The 14429-nt window shown below is 36.7% G+C and overlaps 4 protein-coding genes across 4 annotated transcripts; 2 read left to right on the forward strand and 2 right to left on the reverse strand.

The window, feature by feature from the left end:
* Window positions 1-277: 277 nt before the first annotated feature.
* LOC104787606 (non-specific lipid transfer protein GPI-anchored 5) lies at window positions 278-1392 on the reverse strand. The gene is made up of 3 exons (XM_087456281.1): window positions 860-1392; window positions 725-778; window positions 278-632 (listed from the first exon to the last, which is right to left on the reverse strand). The coding sequence occupies exons 1-3, from the start codon at window positions 1179-1181 to the stop codon at window positions 502-504; spliced, it is 507 nt and encodes a 168-aa protein (XP_087312407.1). The 5' UTR covers window positions 1182-1392; the 3' UTR covers window positions 278-501.
* Window positions 1393-1848: 456 nt separating this feature from the next.
* Window positions 1849-2940, forward strand: LOC104787614 (non-specific lipid transfer protein GPI-anchored 20). The gene is made up of 3 exons (XM_010513224.2): window positions 1849-2284; window positions 2385-2411; window positions 2505-2940. Exons 1-3 carry the CDS (start codon window positions 1957-1959, stop codon window positions 2759-2761), a joined length of 612 nt encoding a protein of 203 aa, XP_010511526.1. The 5' UTR covers window positions 1849-1956; the 3' UTR covers window positions 2762-2940.
* Window positions 2930-5068, reverse strand: LOC104787620 (proteasome subunit beta type-2-A). The gene is made up of 3 exons (XM_010513229.3): window positions 4300-5068; window positions 4075-4198; window positions 2930-3391 (listed from the first exon to the last, which is right to left on the reverse strand). Exons 1-3 carry the CDS (start codon window positions 4455-4457, stop codon window positions 3056-3058), a joined length of 618 nt encoding a protein of 205 aa, XP_010511531.1. The 5' UTR covers window positions 4458-5068; the 3' UTR covers window positions 2930-3055.
* Window positions 4811-6119, forward strand: LOC104706567 (uncharacterized). The gene is made up of 5 exons (XM_087456270.1): window positions 4811-4983; window positions 5088-5251; window positions 5328-5604; window positions 5707-5873; window positions 5960-6119. Exons 1-5 carry the CDS (start codon window positions 4811-4813, stop codon window positions 6115-6117), a joined length of 939 nt encoding a protein of 312 aa, XP_087312396.1. The 3' UTR covers window positions 6118-6119.
* The last annotated feature ends 8310 nt before the right edge of the window (window positions 6120-14429 follow it).

Genomic DNA, 14429 nt, shown 5'->3' on the forward strand with positions numbered 1-14429 from the left:
TGATATGGATATAGACTGTCTTCTGTTTGTTTCTTCCCATTGCATACAACGATTAAAGGTTGGGTCTTCTTATATCTAACTTTAAAAGTGCATCTCTCATTAGCTTTCATGTTCCATAATTAACGCTAGATCGTTGCTTGCCGCCTAAAGTCTATCATATTTTATAGGATGTTTTTATTTCAAGCCAAGTTTGGGATATGAGTTTCCATCTATCATCTCTGGTTCTTGAGTTAGTGATATTTGTTGAGAGAGCTAATGTTTTGTTTTTCACACTGTGTTCTGGAAAGTAATATTTATTGTAAAAGGTAAATAGATCCAACATGCTCTCCGTTGATACAACAAAGCAATATCACAGGGAGAGTAGGGATTTACAGAGCATAAAATACATCACACAAAATCACAACAAAATGTGAATAAATAGGGAAAAATAAAGAATGCAATCTGAGTGGCACAAAAGCTTCATCGGTTTCAGTAGAAACATGGATGGGGAAAATCAGTAACTCAGAAGATTGCGATGTAGGAAGCTGCTGAAAGGAAGGCAAGAAGAGGAAATGAGAACTTGATAGAGCTCACATCAGACGATGGTCCGTCTCCTTCCCCTGCTGGTACGGTTTTCGATCCATTTCCAGGTCCTAACATAAATTCACGATATGGATGCATTAGATAACAGAAAGATAATATTGAGACTGGTGTTTCTTCCTTGCATATGTTTTAAGTCAGTTACCTGAAGAGTTTGGTGATTCTGCAGGAGAGTCAGAAGTAGAACCACCACCACCACCTGCAAAAACATATACTGCATAAGATTCGAAAGCTTTGGGATTGGAACAATCTTCAGAAGCTGATATTTTGAAATTCTTACCGGTACTACAGCGACTGACTGGAGGAGTCTGAACATTACAAGCCTTTGGCAGACCAAGAGCTTGTGTTTGGTTAACGTTGATACCTAGCTGAGAGCCACCACCGTTGAGGACTTGACACAAACAGTCAGGAGAAGACTGGACTACGCTACCCAACTGACGACAGCACTGCTGAGAAGGAGAAGTAGAGTTTCCGGTTATGTAGTTGAGACACGGCGATAAGCTAATCAACACGTTTGTGCAGCCTGACTGAGCAGAGACCCTTGTAGAAGTCATCACAGCCATAAAAACTGTAAGACACACTAAACCCATTCCCATTTTCATGTTTTCTTTAGAAGTTGTGTATGGAGAAAAGAATCCTTTTGAGTTTGTTTTGGTTTAGGTCTTGTTGCGTTTTTTTTTGTTTGATTGAATATTGTGGAGTCTTTGGGTATAAATAAAGAATTGTGGACGTAAAGGTGGCTTAATTTGGGTGACCAACTCTTTCCTACTTTTCTAACAGTTTTTGTTTAGATCTGTTCAGACTCGGACAAAACGAGTGTTGTGTTGTGAACAGAACTGATCCCTTTGTAGTTTTTTAGGGTCGGTGTTCTTTGTGACGGTCTAGCTAGGCTTGGTTGTTGAACTACTTCCCCTGATTAAGGTTTATGGACTTTAGCTAATTACTATACAATAATACAGAAGTGTTTTGTATTCTTTTATTTGTATTTGACTTGACTAATAATAATAACAACAGGTGTCAGAAAATTCTCAGTTATTCTTGTTTAGTTACCAAAAGAGAACAACCGTGAAAGAGTGGTTCATCTAATACAACACAAGACATATAATGTATCTACTACACTCTTCCTCCGGTACACGTGAACCCATCCAATTGGCTAATTCACTTCCACCAACGACCCCCAATTATCAAAAAACGAACATGAGTTAGTTATTAGTGGTTGACCTATACTCACTTCTTTTTCTTCCCTCCACTTTCTCCAATCTATAAAACCCAAATCCCCACAATTGCTTCCTTTCTCATCACACATCAAACACATTACCACAAAATCTTTAACCATCCAAAGAAACAATAAACAAACAAAGCTAAAACGATCCAACAATGTCGAAGATTCTTGTCGTGGTGGTTGCTATGATCTCGGTCCTAGCTTTGCCAATTCACGGTCAACAACAGCCGCTTAGCCAATGTACCCCGTCGATGATGACCTCCGTGAGTCCTTGTATGAGCTTCATAACCAACAGTAGCAGCAATGGAACTTCTCCGTCGTCTGATTGTTGTAACTCACTGAGGTCTTTGACAACTGGAGGAATGGGATGTCTCTGTCTTATTGTCACTGGAACTGTTCCTTTCAATATTCCTATTAACCGCACAACCGCTGTCTCTCTTCCCCGTGCTTGTAACATGCCTAGAGTCCCTCTTCAATGCCAAGGCAAATAAAACAAACTCACTCCCCTCTAATCATTACATTTTAATTTATATACCTACTTGAATCAGTAAACTAATATAAGTTTTGATCTTCCATCTTACAGCTAATATTGCTCCAGCTGCTGCTCCTGGTATACAATCAATTACCTTATCATCTCAATTGTTCATATAATTAGTTTTGCTTGGAAGATAACTTAATAAGAAATTTTCTGTTTTGGGAACAGGACCTTCTGCTACATTTGGACCGTCGATGTCTCCAGGTCCAGCGACGAATCCTATTGTTCCAGAGCCGACTCCATCAGCTCAGACACCACAGTCGGATACAACCCGACCTTTTACACCATCCGTCGATGGTGGAGCTCCAACGTCAGACGACGGAGGAAGCAGCAGTAGACCTTCTGAGACTCCTTCATCCGCTTATGCACTCTCACCATCTCTTCTCTTCTTCAGCATCGCCCTTGTAGTTCTCAAGTTCTACTGATGATTTCTTTGTTTTCCTTTGTATTCTTCTTTCATGTGATTTGATTTATGCATCTTTGATTATAGAAACAACCATTTATTTGGTCACTGCTTTGTGGAATAAGCTAGTGTATAATGTTCTTTGTTTCGTGTGAGATTTATTTTGTACTGTTGAAGCAATATATCATCATTTTTATGGAATCGCAACACTATTGATGCTCAAAGATGAAAAGTGTCAAAACACTAACTCCCAACTTCTTTATAAATCAAAAGCAAATGTCACACACCAACATATGAAAACCAAACACAAACAAACTCAAACATCAGCAGCAGTCGTGACATCCACTACGGATTGACGCTTAGCATATTCACGAGCTCCATCTTTGTCAACAATCTTGATCACAAAGTTTGGTGGCGCAATGACCAGTCTTGAACGGATCTCAAGTATGCATTTGTCGACTAGTTCGATGGCTTCTTCTACAGTCATGTCGCTGCGGTAATGTCTATCCATTGTGGAGAGGGAGAAGTAGGAGCCGTAACCGAAAGCTCCCTTGTCAACTTTGTGAAGGGTTGCAATGTAGTCAATGTAGTAAAGAGATGCACCACTCTCATTGTCGTAGCCAGCCAATAGTATATTCACCGAATACGGATTCTGATTAAATGGAGCAAAAAGAAATCACACAGAGATATATCTCAAATTTTTTGCCATCAATGATAAGTAGCCAAATCATAAACAAAACAAGGAAATCTAGAGCAAATGTCATATGACTTTATTGTGTATAGTCCTCAAGACTCTATAATGCTTGGATTTCAATCCAAAATTGATAATAAATTAGCCTCGCATTTACATAATCAAGTCATTCCAGTCTTGTAAAGTCTAACACAGAGCCGCAACAAAGCATATGGACATAACGAAACTATCACTTACAACCCGATCTATTCCACCAAAAAGATGCATCAATACTCTAGAAGATAACAATACAAGGAAACTTCTGCAACCCTAGTAGTGGTCATTTAGCTATAGACTACATCATCTACCATGCTTTACACTCCATTCAAGCACAGAACAAGAGAGTAAGTTCCTTCAATTTTGGGATAGTCTAACAACAATCTCAACAATGAAAAACAAAACCATTTCCCCAAATCAAATCTCTTAATTACTCTAAAGTCCAACTAAGACAGAACTTACCTAACCATTTCCAACTTTATAAGTCATCAGCAACCTTAATGTAATCATAAACCACAGCACCACAGAGGGAAGCTTCAATTCAAATACACAAAGAACTGCAATCGAACTCAATTCAATTTCACAAAAGGCTGAAGTGTTTTGTATACCTTCCTCAACGCAGTAGCGAGCTCTCCGCGAGTGAAATTGGCAGCAGCGGAAGTAGTCAAAGGGATACCGTTTCTGAATTTGTACAAGGAAACATTCTTCTGAACGTACTCCGTAAACTGAACCCTAATAATCAAACAACCCCAAATAAGCGAAGCCAAGTTCAAATCACTGTATCCACCGCTAAATTATATATATATATATATAGAGAGAGAGAGAGAGCTTACCTATCACCTGGCTCGCCACTAGCAGCAACAAGCTTGTGAGAGTCGAGCACCATGATCTTGTCTTCGTTGTTCTTGTGGAGAAGGATACTGTGAACCGCAGATGTATCAGCCGCAACGATGGCGAATCCATTCCCAACAAGACCGAATACACACTCCATTATTGTATTCTGCTACAGATCTGTTTCGTCTCAGACTCCGATTCCGATTTGCTTTTTTTTTCTCCGGCGTTGTGAGAGATTTATAAAAAAAAAGTAGAAGCGTCTTGGAGAACAAGCCTTCTTCTCTCTTACGGAGAAGACGAAGAAGGGGATGATTTTGTTAATTCACGTAATCGTCAGGGGTATTTTAGTCATATCAACTTAAAAAGGAGCTTTGAGTGAAATGGGCGTTTAGGCCCGTTATCTTAACCCAAAACCCATTCATATTAGGAAACAAAAGACTCTTTTGCCAACCTTTATATAATCGTGATTACTCTTTTGTTTCTATTGATCTCTGAAGAAGCAAAGTCAGAATGGTGAAAACAGAAAATTCAAGCCTAGTAACAGATTCTGCAATGAAGTACAAGTTAGTAGATCGTCCTCCTTGTACCTATTCCATGAAGATCCAAAGCCTCTCCCAACTCAAGGAACTCTTCCCTGAATCCGAATACAAATCCCTTACTTTCTCTTCAGGCAAATACAACTGGTATAATTAAGGGATTACAAAACCCTAATTAAACCCTAATTTGGATATACTAAATTTTTTTCTTTTCTAAGCTACTATAATGTTTATTTCTTGTGTTGATTTAGGAGACTGGTTATATACCCAACAGGAAACAAGAAGGACGGCGGGGAGGGATTTATTTCAATGTATGTTGAGTTAGATACCTCAAGCCTTACCGCGTCCACCGTTTTGGCATATTTCACCTTCTTCGTCTACAGTAAAAAAGAAAATAAATATTTTACTATTCAAGGTTTGTACTTTCATGCATATATACCCTGTTATATCTATATATATATATATAGTAATGAATTATATGTATCATTCAGATGTTGAAGGGAAGCAGTTCAATGCAATAAGACCGGTGTGGGGATTTTCGCAAGTGCTTCCGCTTGATACGTTCAATGATCCTAAAAACGGATATGTGTTCGAGGGAGATCAATGTGAGTTTGGTGTTGATGTGATGGTTCCACTTGTCAACTGGGAAGTTGTCTCTTTCCCTATGAAACCCCCTGATAAAAAGTTTTCCTGGACGCTCAAGAAATTCTCTAAGTTGAAAGATCATTGCTACGTATCAGACACGTTCATTATGGGAGGAAAGAACGGGTGAGTATTATCAATATATCCATATAAAATTATTGCGCTTTTGTAATCTTAAATAACATTACTATGTGTATTTGTGTGCTAACCGTTATAATGTTTTTGTAGGGTTATAAAGTTGTATCCCAAGGGCTACACTACAACATATTCCAAATCTTTGTCCATGTTTGTGTTTCTGGCTGATAGTGAAACAATGAAGGCAGGTGAGCATATTCACTTACGAGGGACTTTTCGACTTCTTGACCCATTTGGGCACAATCACCAGACAGCAAAGGGTAAAATTCTTTTACCTAAATACCACTTGATGAGATCTAAATACTAAGATATTTCATTAGAGATTGCTTTCTGTTTTTTTTTGCAGTTGACAATAGATACAATTACGACAATCGAACTCAAGGTTGGGGTTGGTATCACTTTATATATTTAGATAAACTTCGGGAGGCTTATTTGGACAAAGAAGACTCTTTGCAAGTAGATATCGAATTTGCAGTTGTTTCGACTACCACGTCTTCTCCATGAAGATCTACGACACCATTAGTTAATTTTCAATATTCAGTTACTGAACGTTGCCGTCCTTTTTTTTTATTGACTATGTTTATTCAGATTTTATGTTTTTTTCCCTTCTTAATTGCTTAGAAGAGATAATGTACTCTTAATTGGTTATTTTTTGTTCTTTTTTAACTCATCAAAAAAATGTCTTTAGGTGAGCTGTGTGCCTGTGCATTCGGTTACTTTGTTCATGTTTCAGTTTAGTTTCGTTCTTGTTTCTTTTTGAATTTTTTTAACATATAGACCCAAAGTTGCAATAGGTTTGGCTCGTGAATCTGAGCCAAAACGTCACTCTTGTCGCAACCGTGTCGAGGTTGCTCAGCATATTCTCTTGCCTTAAAAAAACCTAACAAACAACAAGTTACATTTTTTAGGGAGAGACGACATAAAAAGAGAACTTCGAAACTATCAATTAAACACAAATAAAAAGAGTATTGTTCCAATATGCAATTCAATGTTTTACTAGATTGATGGTTTTTGCTCGAGTAATGACTTCTACATTATTGGATACGACAATGTATGTTGTGATGACTACAAAGAAATTTACTCTTATTCTTATGGTTTGAATGTTACTTTAGGGTGAATAACCAAAACAAAACAATCATAGTAGAATATAGCACTATATTCAAAAAAATTAGGAGAATTGGAGAAGGGTAGTGTACAATTACTATTTTGATGTTTGGGTGGTAATGGAGAGCTGGTGGCGGGCGGTGGTTCCGACGGAAATGACCGGTGGTGGTTCCAGTAGAGATGACCGGCGGTGGTTCCGCCAAAGGTGTCCGGCTGTGGTTCCCGCAGAGGTGACCAGTGGTGGTTCTGACGGAGGTTTCCGGTGGTGGTTTTAGCGGAGGTGACTGGCGGTGGCTAGCAGAGGTGGTGGTAAATGAGTAGGTAGGGATGGTGGTGGAAGGGTAAGATGGTATATATTATAGTGTATATTATAGTTATATGGTTAGAGTAGTTAGGATTTAATTTTAATATTTTTTCTTAGTTAGTTTTGCCAATTTTCCTTTATTTTATTATACTAGTATTTTTAAGGAAAAAGAAAAATAGTGAATGGTAATTATCCGTAGTCACTTAGTTACAATACCACCTCTGCTACTAATCCTACCAGAGTTAAACTCAACTAAGTTGCGCTATCCGTGTAGTAGAGATCAGACCTTATCGATTCAATGATGACAAAAAAATAGCAATAAGTCTACTAGATTAGGCCCGTATAAATTATAGGGTTATATAAAAAATAGAAAATGTTAAATATAATTTTTGAAATGTTAATTTTATATTGTATTTGATTTTCCTATAAAAAAATGTATAGTTCACACACTTTGTCTTCCGTATAATTTAACTGTATATGACGTCAGATAAGGCCCGCATAATTATATGGGCTAAAAATTACAAAATTTCTATCGAGAATAATTAGAATGTTAGTAGTAATATACATGTTTTTTGATTGTATCTTGTAAATTTTTAATATTAAATGTGAACCTCTTAAATTGCATTTTAATTCTCACTATTTCCCATTCTATAAGAGTTTTTTTTTGGGGTTTTCTAATTTATTATATTTTATAAGATTTTCTCAAATTTCGAGGTACAATTTTTATTAGTTTAACTGTTTATGAATTTTGAATTCTGCAGAATATTTTGAGAAACTCACTTAATATTCACCAATGCAAATGCTCTTATGAACCAAAAGTTCAGAATTATGATTTCAAATCTGATTCATGGAGGATTATATTGCTGATGATCACTACTTTGGATTGGTCAATAGATCCGCCTTGCAAAAGGTGTGTTTGTCAAACGAAACATGAACACCGGAAATTATCATCTAAAGTTTTGACATCTCCAATTGAAATTGTCATCCAAAGTTTGTAAACACAAAAAAAAGAAAAGATAAATGGGTAGTATGGTATTCTTTAAAAAAAATTATGAAATATCATATATACTATATATTGGTTTTATTGAAAAATTAAATTAGTTTGGAATCAGAATCTAGAATCTACGATTATCATTATCACATTACCCATATACTATTGAATGCATGCGAAGGAAGGACTTAGTGAATATTGATTTGTAAAAACTACATGAACTGAAAAAAAGAGTTCTCCATTGTTTTGTTCATAAAAGAAAACTAGATTTTAACTTGCAGTATACCGCGGGAAAATATTTTTACAACAAAAAAGATTACATTTTTAAAAATTGTATTTTTTTGTTAGTTTTGTTTATTTTGTTTAGTGTTTAAGATTGTATAATTGTATTTTAATTGTTAATTATAAAATTTGATCAGCTGTATACTGCAGACACGCGACAATTAAACTAATAAAAATTGTAACCGTATTGAATTTCTTATGATTATAAAAATAGAAATTGTTACTGCTTTTTAGTGTTTTTAAATTTAATCCGTAAGTTTAAAGTTATTTAAATTTAATCTGTAAGTTTAAAGTTATTTAAATTTAACCCGTGAAAGAATTATATTCATAAAAGTTATTATGCAGTATACCGCATACGAGGTTCAAGAAAGCGGTCTAGACAGCCTAAAACATTTTGTGTTAAATCTAATAAATTAGAGTATTTATAATCTAATAAATAAACAAATCTTAAAAGGCATACTACAAAATATACTTTTATAAAAATGTTAATATAAATATAATGAATATTAATAACGTCAATAATGGACGGTAAAAACTAAAAACCAAAATTAACATTGGTTTGGAGCCCAATAGAGGTAAAGGGGAAAAGAATTATTAACTTCGTCCGTTGAAAATTCAAAGTTATAAGATCATGTGCAGTGAACATGTACAAAAATTAAATATTATTATTTGATTACGAGAATCTTAAGTAGGTCTCGGCATTTTAACAGAATTTGAAAACCGAACCCGATCCGAAATAGGTAGTTCGGTTAGGATTCGGGTGATCGGATATCCAAACTAACTCAAAATAAATACAAAAATAGCATCTAAGTGGGTTTGAACCCAGTACCTTAGACATTTACCAAGTTTATCATAAACCATTTTGCCACCTTAATTTTATGTCATAGTATGATAACGTTAATTATTTATATATATATATATATATATAAAATTATATATTCTAAAATTGATTTATTTTTTTCTTTCTCAATCAACAGAACCCATAATTGTTTTATTTTTTTTATTACCCAGATCAATTTTAGTAGAAATATGACAAGCAAATCTACAAAAAAAAAAATAGTTTGTGGGGTTTGAAGAGTGAGTGAGGTTGGAAGCTAAATATGAATCATATCATATAATTTGCTATAAATATTATATTTGGTAGGGAATTTGAAGGATTTAATTTTTGAAGTAGTGGCCATGGATAAACAAATCTAGGGTTTTTTGTTGAAAAAGAGAGATGAAGAAGAAGGAGACGAGAAGAGAAAGATAGAAAGTATTTCTTATTTTTTTTTTTTTTCAAGACAGATTTTTTTTTTTTTTTTATGACTTCGGGTAACCCGAAATTACCCGAACTCGAAGACACCCGATCCGAATCCGACCCGATATTAGAAAATACCCGATCGGGTTTTATATCTCTACATCCGAAAATCCGAAAACCCGAATATCCGAACTCGAATCCGATCGGATACCCGAATGCCCAGACCTAATCTTAAGAAAAGATAGAGAGAAAATGAGAGACTTTTTTTTTAAAAACTTTTTAAGACTCTCATAATTAAATAATAAAATTTTGTTATTTATTTTGGTAAATGAGAGACTCTTATCAACAATATCCCTCTTTAAAAAAAAAAAGTGCGTTATCAAAAAAAACAATATCCCCCTAGGATTCAAAGCCAAAACCATATCCCACTAGGAAACTAAAAAGACTCTCTTACGATTTATATATATCTGAAAACGATTGATCATATGTTTGCCTTGCTGTTATAATCTTGTTTGGGTCTCTCTCTTTCTCTCTCTCAATTTCTCTTACAAGGTGCAACAGAATGTGGAAAGCAGATGATGATAAGTCATGCGTGGTAGCAAATTCTGCAATTACGAGCAAGTTTGAAGACTCTCTTCCCCGATGACGGATACAAATCCCGTTCTTTCTCTTCTGGCAAATAGAACTGGTAATCATCAAAGTCCCCTAATTATTTATTCATGCTAAAATAATTATGAAAACGTATAACTAATTAGTAATTTATTCATCTAAAAAAAAAAAATCAGGAGATTGGTTTTATACACAAAAGGTAACAAAGCGGACAAGGGAAGTGGATTTATCTCAATGTATGTTGAGTTTATTAGGGAGTGTTAAGTAAATATTAGATACTATATCTCTAGATATGTTAATGTTCCTTATTTCATATATTCTAGAGTCTTCTATTTAGGTTTCCTCATGTATATATATATATATATATATATACTCGTGTATTGTGATTAAGGAGAACAACATATTCTCTTCAACATTTGTTATGGTATCAGAGCTAGGGTTTTAAAAAAAAAACAGAGGCAAGAGAAAAAAACAGAGGTTAACGGCGGAAGGCTGCGATGACTTCAGAACTTAAGAACGACGACGAGAGTAAGAAGAAACAGATCGTGGAAGGTGATGGTAATGGATCAAAGGCAACAGATAAAGTGTTGTCACCACTTTATCTCCATCCCTCGGATGGACCGGGAAATCTTATAACTACAGTTCAACTAAGGGGAGAGAACTATGAAGAGTGGGCTAAGCATGTGCGGAATGCATTGCGAACAAAAAGAAAGTTAGGGTTTATTGATGGAACGTTGGTGAAGCCGGTTGATGCTGAAGAAATTGAACAATGGGAGGTTGTGAATTCAATGCTTATTGCTTGGATAATGAATACTATTGAGTCTACGCTCAAGACTTCCATATCTATGGTGGATGAAGTGAAAGATTTGTGGGATGACTTGAAGTTACAATTTTCTGCTGGTAATGGACCACGGATAAGCGATCTACGAGCTGACATTGCTAACTGCAAACAGAACGGAGATTCGGTGATGGTGTATTATGGTAAGCTTAAAAAGATGTGGGATGAATTGGCGATTTACAAGCCGATCAGAACATGTAATTGTGGGGAGATGGCAGCTCAGTTAGAAGAAGATCACAACGAAGAGAGAACAAATACCTTCTTAAACGGTTTGGATGCGGCGAGGTTTGGTACTGTTCGTTCTGCTATCACAAGTTTAGAGCCACTTCCTAAACTTTCTCAAGTTTATCAGAGAGTCATACGTGAAGAGAGACAACAAACTGTGACTCGTAACAAGGAGATAATTCCAGAGGCTGTAGGGTTTGCGGTAAACGGTGGTACTAGAGGATACTCCTCTACGTATTAACAACGTGAAAAGGATGTGACTTGCACACATTGTGGCAAGTATGGTCATGCTCAAGTTGATTGTTTCAAGTTGAATGGGTTCCTAGAATGGTGGGGAGAAAGGGGTCGTGATTTTAATGAAAGAGGAAGAGGACGTGGCCGTTTTGGTCGTGGTGGAGGATCTGCAGGAAGATTTGGACGTGGTAGAGGTGTTGGTGGACGTGTTAATGCTGTTGCTGGTGTACAAGCCAATCTTATTGGTGGAGTACAAGCAAACTGCTCACGCAAAACAGAAGATATTGATCGACAATCATTGCCGCAGCTAAGTGACGAACAATGGACATCTCTCATGAGCCTGCTGTCTTCTCGAAAATCAGAGACAAGTGAGAAATTACATGGTAATACAACATATGGTGAATTTATTATTGATACAGGTGCATCGCATCACATGACATGGAATCTCGATATGTTGTGTAATGTGGTTGATACGAATCCATGTATTATCGGGTTGCCTGACGGTGATCATGTGGTGGCTAACAAGCACGGGGATTTTTGTTTGGGTGGTGATTTATGGTTGCGAGGAGTATTATACTCTAAGGAGTTAACTTGTTCATTGATTTCGGTTGCAACATTTCTTAAACTTCATAAAGGAAGCTTTACGGTTACTGATGAGTTATGTATATTTCAGGACCGTGCTACGAGGACGGTGATGGTAGCTGGTGAAGAGTGTGGGGGTGTGTACGTGCTTAGAGGAGTGCTTGGTGCGAAGATTCACAAGATAGTGAGTAGTTTGGGTTCATGGGATTTATGGCATCGTCGTCTTGGCCACCCTTCGAGTCGTGTTCTTTCTTATTTATCGAATATTTTAGATGTTGGGAAACAAGTGAGTTCCGAAACAATTTGTGATATTTGCTTAAGGGCAAAACAAACCCGAGAATGTTTTCATGAGAGTTCTAATAAAGCTGCGGGGATTTTTGAATTAATTCACTGCGATTTGTGGGGTCCTTGTCGTGTTTTATCTACTTCCAGGGCTGCTTATTTTCTCACAATTGTTGATGATTTTTCACGTGCTGTTTGGGTTTATATGTTCCGTGAAAAGAGTGAGGTTGCTGGTTTTTTAAAGATTTTTTTCAAGATGATTGAACAACAATTTGATAAAAAGGTTAAGGTGGTGCGTAGTGATAATGGTTGAGAATTTATGGCTATGAGGTCATATTTTGCTGCTGAAGGAATTTTACACCAAACATCATGTGTGTATACGCCTCAGCAAAATGGAAGAGTTGAGAGGAAGCATAGACATATTCTTAATGTTGCTTGTTCGTTGATGTTTCAAGCGAGTGTTCCTATCAAATTTTGGGGTGAGTGTGTCCTTACGGCATGTCATTTGATTAATCAAACTCCGTCCAATGTTCTACAAGGAAGGACACCCTATGAGATGTTGTATGGTGTAAAGCCAGATTATACTTCATTGAAAGTTTTTGGTAGCTTGTGTTTTGCTCGGAAGGTTACTCGTAATAAAGATAAATTTGGTGAGAGAAGTCGACGGTGTGTGTTCATGGGATATCCGTTTGGGACGAAAGGTTGGCGAGTGTTTGACTTGGAAGCAAAAGATTTTTTTTTGTATCGAGTGATGTCGTCTTTCAAGAATCTGAGTTCCCATTCCAGTCTACGGTTTCTCCGCGATCTGATCTATTACAGTTGGTTCCGTCACAGTCACTTTCATATGATGATGATGGTGCATTTTTTGATGATGTACCTAAAGTAGATGTAAGGGGGAGCACTGAAAATGGTGGTGGTATGACAAGTGACGAGGTGACTTTACCGACACGGGTTGTTGAAAATACTACTACGGATGTGGAAGACAATAATGTGAATCTTCACCAAGATGGGTCTTCTTCTCCCGCCGAAATACTTGAGCCGATTGTGATTACTAATAATGACGCACATGTACCAGTGCGTCGTAGTGAAAGAGCAAGAAAGCTGCCAGGTCATCTTAATGAGTATGTATTGCACACCACACGTTGTAATACTGCCCCCTCACCACTCTCATCAGATTTCTCTCCATCACCATCTTCATCTTGAGGTATGGTCTGTTACCCTATTTCAAATTATGTCTCTTGTGCCAAATTTTCTGCTTCGCAGCAAGTGTTTCTGGCTACAATAACGGAGGCATGTGAACCAACATCGTATGCGGAGGCTGTTAAGGATAAACGTTGGCGTAATGCTATGACCGGTGAGGTTACTGCATTGGAGGATCAACATATATGGGATGTTACGGATCTTCCACCGGGAAAAAAGGTTATTGGTTGTCGTTGGGTGTATACGATCAAATATAAATCAAATGGGGAGATTGAACGTTACAAGGCCCGCTTGGTTGCTTTTGGAAATAAACAGGAAGAAGGGATAGATTTTGATGAAACTTTTGCTTCGGTGGTTAAGATGACAACAATACAAATGTTTCTTAAAATTTCTGCGGTTAAAGGATGGAAAGTTCATGAGATGGATGTTCACAATGCATTTCTTCATGGGGATTTAGAAGAAGAAATTTATATGAAATTGCCTCCAGGTTTTGTTTCTAAGGACAAGACGAAAGTGTGTAGGTTGAAGAAGTCATTGTATGGTTTAAAGCAAGCTCCACGGTGTTGGTTCGCTAAACTCACGGCTGCTCTTCAGGGATATAGGTTTATCCAACATAAAGCTGATTATTCTCTTTTTAGCTTGGTTCGTGGAGATATACGACTTTATGTTTTAGTTTATGTGGATGATTTGTTGATTGGTGGTAATGACTCTCAAGCTATTGCTAAATTTAAAGGTTATCTTAGCAAATGTTTTCGGATGAAGGACTTGGGAGTGATAAAATATTTCTTGGGCATTGAAGTTTCACGATCTTCTAAAGGTTTTTATTTATCTCAGCGTAAGTATGCTTTGGACATTGTGAATGACTGTGGATTGCTCGGGGGTCAACCGGTTTCTACTCCTCTTGAACATAATCACAAGTTATCGG

Source organism: Camelina sativa, chromosome 1, assembly GCF_030686135.1.
Source record: "Camelina sativa cultivar CO46 ecotype springtype chromosome 1, ASM3068613v1".
Classification (NCBI taxonomy): domain Eukaryota; kingdom Viridiplantae; phylum Streptophyta; class Magnoliopsida; order Brassicales; family Brassicaceae; genus Camelina; species Camelina sativa.

Bases quoted from the DNA above. Each gene is read 5' to 3' on its own strand.
- LOC104787606 (XM_087456281.1), bottom strand. From the start codon at position 1,181: ATGAAAATGGGAATGGGTTTAGTGTGTCTTACAGTTTTTATGGCTGTG. The intron at 779-859 runs GTAAGAATTTCA...ATGTTTTTGCAG, and splicing joins AGTCAGTCGCTGTAGTACCG to GTGGTGGTGGTGGTTCTACT. The intron at 633-724 runs GTAACTGACTTA...AATTTATGTTAG, and splicing joins AGAATCACCAAACTCTTCAG to GACCTGGAAATGGATCGAAA.
- LOC104787614 (XM_010513224.2), top strand. From the start codon at position 1,957: ATGTCGAAGATTCTTGTCGTGGTGGTTGCTATGATCTCGGTCCTAGCT. The intron at 2,285-2,384 runs GCAAATAAAACA...TCCATCTTACAG, and splicing joins AGTCCCTCTTCAATGCCAAG to CTAATATTGCTCCAGCTGCT. The intron at 2,412-2,504 runs GTATACAATCAA...TTTTGGGAACAG, and splicing joins TGCTCCAGCTGCTGCTCCTG to GACCTTCTGCTACATTTGGA.
- LOC104787620 (XM_010513229.3), bottom strand. From the start codon at position 4,457: ATGGAGTGTGTATTCGGTCTTGTTGGGAATGGATTCGCCATCGTTGCG. The intron at 4,199-4,299 runs GTAAGCTCTCTC...TTTGATTATTAG, and splicing joins AGTGGCGAGCCAGGTGATAG to GGTTCAGTTTACGGAGTACG. The intron at 3,392-4,074 runs GTATACAAAACA...CCATTTAATCAG, and splicing joins TCGCTACTGCGTTGAGGAAG to AATCCGTATTCGGTGAATAT.
- LOC104706567 (XM_087456270.1), top strand. From the start codon at position 4,811: ATGGTGAAAACAGAAAATTCAAGCCTAGTAACAGATTCTGCAATGAAG. The intron at 5,252-5,327 runs GTTTGTACTTTC...TGTATCATTCAG, and splicing joins TAAATATTTTACTATTCAAG to ATGTTGAAGGGAAGCAGTTC. The intron at 5,605-5,706 runs GTGAGTATTATC...ATGTTTTTGTAG, and splicing joins ATTATGGGAGGAAAGAACGG to GGTTATAAAGTTGTATCCCA.